General features: G+C 51.5%; 2 protein-coding genes across 2 annotated transcripts; both read right to left on the bottom strand.

Annotated features, from left to right (window-relative positions):
* Positions 1-16: 16 nt before the first annotated feature.
* Positions 17-3,063, bottom strand: LOC108624717 (trichohyalin-like; the record flags this gene model as incomplete). Its single annotated transcript, XM_026813312.1, has 2 exons — positions 2,041-3,063; positions 17-1,777 (listed from the first exon to the last, which is right to left on the bottom strand). Coding segments are annotated over exons 1-2 (2,784 nt in total), but the record flags the coding sequence as incomplete, so codon positions are not given.
* Positions 3,064-3,861: 798 nt separating this feature from the next.
* On the bottom strand, positions 3,862-4,947 carry LOC108624716 (golgin subfamily A member 6-like protein 22). Its single transcript, XM_018024191.1, has one exon. The coding sequence runs from the start codon at positions 4,945-4,947 to the stop codon at positions 3,862-3,864; it is 1,086 nt and encodes a 361-aa protein (XP_017879680.1).
* Positions 4,948-5,204: the final 257 nt, after the last annotated feature.

The raw sequence follows: 5,204 nt of genomic DNA, 5'->3' as shown, positions 1-5,204 counted from the left end.
TCAGCCCCTCTCTTACACCCCTCCTCTCTAACGCTTCCCCTAGAACCGTTCTGTCCACCGAGTCGAATGCCGCCTTCAGGTCTATAAACATCGCTACCATTTTCCCCTTCTCCCTTCTAATCCTGTCATTTACCACCCAGTTTAACGCATAGATATTATCTATTGTGCCCATCCCTCTCCTAAAGCCCGTCTGGTTCCCCGGTATCATTTCTTTCTCCTCCATTTCCTTCTCCAGTCTCCTAGCCAGCACCGATGCGTATACCTTATATAAAGTTGGCATGAGTGTGACTCCCCTATACTCCTCTACCTTTGATCCCGCTCCCTTCTTTATTATCGGCACAATTATCCCTTCCTTCCATGTCTTTGGCCACCCCTCTCCTCTCCACACTCTCCCGCAGATTTCCCACGCCAGTACCTCCGTCCTTTCACCTCCAAATTTCCACGCTTCGTTGGGAACCTCGTCTACTCCCATCGCCTTTCCCTCTCTCAGCCTCTTTATTGCCTCTCTTACTTCCTCTATCCCTAATTCCTCTTCTACCCCTTTTCTTTTTTCCCGTCCCCCCAATCTCACCCTCCTCCCTACACCCCCTAACAGTCCCATAAAGTATTCCCTCCACTCTTCCACTCCTATCTCTTCGTTCGTTCTCTTTCTCTCCTTCCTGCCCCTGTTAACTATCTCCCATACCTTATTTTCGGTTCTCGCCTCCGCTACCTCCTCTATCAGCCTCTCCCGTTCTTCCTCTTTTTTCCTTTCGCACAATTCCTTGTACTCTCTCCTTTCCCTTCTGTATTCCTCTCCTGTCCCTCCCCTCTTTCTCCATTTCCGTAGTTTCCCTCTCACCTCTGCTTTCTTCAACCTGCACTCCTCGTCCCACCACGTTTCCTTCTTCTTTCCTCTTACCCATCCTCCTTCCCTTTCGCTCCTCCGCATTTCCTCCTTTATCTTCTCCACCGCCTCGCATACCATCTCCTGTATCCCTTCTCCCTCGACTCTCTTCCCTGCCATCCCCTTTTTGAATTCCTCTTTCATTTTTCTCGACCAACGTCCGCTCCCTACCTTTCTCTCCCTCCTCTCTTCCTTTCTCCTCACCCCCTTACCCCTTCTGACCGTTACTATCAGGGGATGGTGGTCCGATTCTATCCTTTCACCCACCTCCATCCTTTCTATCTCCTTCCTTGTGTTATCCTCCACTATTGCATAATCTATCACCGTCTCTGCCTTCCCGCCTGTAAACGTGAATTCCCCCTCCTCGTCTCCCTCTACATCTCCATTTAGCACCCCCCATCCTACCTCCTCTATCAACTTGATCAATTTCTTTCCCTCACCGTTTACTTTTCTATCCTTCGAACTTCTCTCCCCTTCCTCATCTGGTCCCCTTACTTTCCCTCCTTCTCTTCCTATCCTCGCGTTGAAATCGCCCCCTACAATTACCCTCTCCTTCCCCGTCTGTGCCTCCATCCACCCTCTTAGCTCCTCCAGCTTCCTGTCCATATCCCCGTTTACGTATACCACTACCACCCTCCACTCCTCCTCCCCCGCTCTTACTCTTCTCTCCATCAGGCCCTCTATTTCTTTCTCTTCCCCCTTTTCCTCCCTCGCCATCTCCTCTCTCACCCCTATTAACATGCCACCTATTGCCCTCCCTTTTTTGCTCTTCCTCTTCGCCCACTGTCTACTCCACTTGTATCCCTTCGGCAGTCTGTTTGCCACCTTCCCCCATCTCTTCTCCTCTAGCCACGTCTCTGTCAGCGCTATGACCTCCCATTCTGCTAGCTCCTTCCAGAATTCCTTATCCTTACTCTCTATTCCCGCTACATTCCAGAACCCTATTCTCCAATTGTCCTCCTTTCCTCTTCCCTCTTCCCCCCTGCTTCCTCTTTTCCCCCTCTGTCCCTCTCCCTCCATCTCTCCTCGTTTTTTGTGCTCCTTTCCGTTTCCTCGCCCCCGTCTTCTCTTTCTCCCTTCTTCTCTTCCCTCCCTGCCCTTTTCTCCTCGTTTCTCCTCTCCTCTTGCCATTCTCTCCCCCTACTGTCTCTCACTGTCTCCCGTTCTCCGTCCCATATCCACACCTTTCCCTCCACCGTGATCCTCCCCAATCCCACCCTCACCTGTCTCCCTTTCCTCCTCTCCTCGTCTCCTATCCTTCTCAACTTCCATTGAATCCTTCTCTCCTCCCATGTTAAGTCCTCCTCTACTCTTTCCCTCCTCCCCCGCAGCTTCCATTTGTTCCTCATCACTTCGACCTTCTTCTCTGTGCTCTCTAACCTTACCTCTATCATCCTCCCCCGTCCCCCCTCTCCTACTTTTCTCAGCTCTCTTGTTCCCTCCACCCCTCCTTTCACTCCTATCCTTGCCATTAGTCTATCCACTACCTGCTGTGCTGTTCCCTCTATCTCTGCCTCCTTTATTATTATATTGTTTCTTTTTACCTCCCTTTCCTTCCTCTCCATCTTTTTCTCTATCTCCTTCAGCCTCTTTTCCACCCCCTCTTCCCTTCCCACTTCGCTCCGTCCTTCCTTTGTCTCCCCTCCCTCCCTTCCTCTCTCCCTTTCCAGATTTCCTACCCTCTTTTCTATCTCCTCCACCTTTTTCTTCGCCACCTCTAGTTCTCTCATCTTTCTTTCTGCCTCTCCTAACCTTTTCTCCATCCTCTCTTTCTCCTCTCTCCATCTTTCTTCTCCTCTCCTCATGTCCTCCCTTATCTTTCCAACCTCCGCTCCCACAGTCTCCATCCTCTCCTTTATTTCTCCCATGTCCCTTCTCGCTTCTTTCCTCCATTCCCTCCATTCCTTCAACAACTCCTCCACGTTCCCCTCCCCCCCGCTCTTACCCTCCGGTGATCTCACCACCCTCTTACTTTTCCTAAACATCCATTCTTCCTCTCGTTCTTCCTGCCCTTCCTCTTCCGCCATCTCCCTTTTCCTTTTCCAAATTTCACTCAGATCCCCATAACTCCCTATCGACGCTCCCCTCTCCCTCATCAGCCTTTCGACGTTTGTTTTCCTGCCCCTTTTCTTCGCCTCCTCGTCTCCCCCCTCCACTTTTTCCTCTTTTCTTTCCATACTCCTCTTTTCCTCTTCTTTCTGTCCTACCTTCTACCTTTCCTTTCCCTCTTCTCCTTTACCAGCCTACTCGTCTTCGGTTTCTGTTCTGCTCCTTTCTATTTCCCGCCTAAACACTTCCCTCAATTCTCCCTGCTCCCGTCCGGTGTCACCACCGTCCCACCTTTACACTTCCCGCTCCTAACTCCTAACCGTCTGTCTCCCCCTTTCCCCACGCTCCTCTCCCGCCAACTGCTCTCTCCTGTCCCTAACCTCCTTTCGCTTCTCTCCCGCCCTTTTTCCTTCTACTCACTACACTTTTCCTGCTCCCCTATACTCTCTCCCTTATCCTCACCCCTTTCCTACTTCCACACACCCTGCTCTCTCACCTCGCCTCTCACTTTCCACCCTAAATTCGCTATCACTCACTCAACTTCGCAAAATTCACTCCTTCACCAAACGTTCCGGAAACGGAAGTCCAAATNTCCCCGTTTACGTATACCACTACCACCCTCCACTCCTCCTCCCCCGCTCTTACTCTTCTCTCCATCAGGCCCTCTATTTCTTTCTCTTCCCCCTTTTCCTCCCTCGCCATCTCCTCTCTCACCCCTATTAACATGCCACCTATTGCCCTCCCTTTTTTGCTCTTCCTCTTCGCCCACTGTCTACTCCACTTGTATCCCTTCGGCAGTCTGTTTGCCACCTTCCCCCATCTCTTCTCCTCTAGCCACGTCTCTGTCAGCGCTATGACCTCCCATTCTGCTAGCTCCTTCCAGAATTCCTTATCCTTACTCTCTATTCCCGCTACATTCCAGAACCCTATTCTCCAATTGTCCTCCTTTCCTCTTCCCTCTTCCCCCCTGCTTCCTCTTTTCCCCCTCTGTCCCTCTCCCTCCATCTCTCCTCGTTTTTTGTGCTCCTTTCCGTTTCCTCGCCCCCGTCTTCTCTTTCTCCCTTCTTCTCTTCCCTCCCTGCCCTTTTCTCCTCGTCTCTCCTCTCCTCTTGCCATTCTCTCCCCCTACTGTCTCTCACTGTCTCCCGTTCTCCGTCCCATATCCACACCTTTCCCTCCACCGTGATCCTCCCCAATCCCACCCTCACCTGTCTCCCTTTCCTCCTCTCCTCGTCTCCTATCCTTCTCAACTTCCATTGGATCCTTCTCTCCTCCCATGTTAAGTCCTCCTCTACTCTTTCCCTCCTCCCCCGCAGCTTCCATTTGTTCCTCATCACTTCGACCTTCTTCTCTGTGCTCTCTAACCTTACCTCTATCATCCTCCCCCGTCCCCCCTCTCCTACTTTTCTCAGCTCTCTTGTTCCCTCCACCCCTCCTTTCACTCCTATCCTTGCCATTAGTCTATCCACTACCTGCTGTGCTGTTCCCTCTATCTCTGCCTCCTTTATTATTATATTGTTTCTTTTTACCTCCCTTTCCTTCCTCTCCATCTTTTTCTCTATCTCCTTCAGCCTCTTTTCCACCCCCTCTTCCCTTCCCACTTCGCTCCGTCCTTCCTTTGTCTCCCCTCCCTCCCTTCCTCTCTCCCTTTCCAGATTTCCTACCCTCTTTTCTATCTCCTCCACCTTTTTCTTCGCCACCTCTAGTTCTCTCATCTTTCTTTCTGCCTCTCCTAACCTTTTCTCCATCCTCTCTTTCTCCTCTCTCCATCTTTCTTCTCCTCTCCTCATGTCCTCCCTTATCTTTCCAACCTCCGCTCCCACAGTCTCCATCCTCTCCTTTATTTCTCCCATGTCCCTTCTCGCTTCTTTCCTCCATTCCCTCCATTCCTTCAACAACTCCTCCACGTTCCCCTCCCCCCCGCTCTTACCCTCCGGTGATCTCACCACCCTCTTACTTTTCCTAAACATCCATTCTTCCTCTCGTTCTTCCTGCCCTTCCTCTTCCGCCATCTCCCTTTTCCTTTTCCAAATTGTTTTCCTGCCCCTTTTCTTCGCCTCCTCGTCTCCCCCTTCGGTTTCTGTTCTGCTCCTTTCTATTTCCCGCCTAAACACTTCCCTCAATTCTCCCTGCTCCCGTCCGGTGTCACCACCGTCCCACCTTTACACTTCCCGCTCCTAACTCCTAACCGTCTGTCTCCCCCTTTCCCCACGCTCCTCTCCCGCCAACTGCTCTCTCCTGTCCCTAACCTCCTTTCGCTTCTCTCCCG

Source organism: Ceratina calcarata, unplaced genomic scaffold (genome assembly GCF_001652005.2).
Source record: "Ceratina calcarata isolate Rehan_Ccalc_2016 unplaced genomic scaffold, ASM165200v1 scaffold327.2, whole genome shotgun sequence".
Taxonomy (NCBI): Eukaryota; Metazoa; Arthropoda; class Insecta; order Hymenoptera; family Apidae; genus Ceratina; species Ceratina calcarata.
The sequence above is the reverse complement of the archived record's forward strand: the minus strand, read 5'-3'. Positions and strand labels throughout refer to the sequence as shown.

Excerpts from the sequence above, each read along its gene's own strand:
- LOC108624716 (XM_018024191.1), bottom strand. The coding sequence starts at position 4,947 with ATGGCGGAAGAGGAAGGGCAGGAAGAACGAGAGGAAGAATGGATGTTT.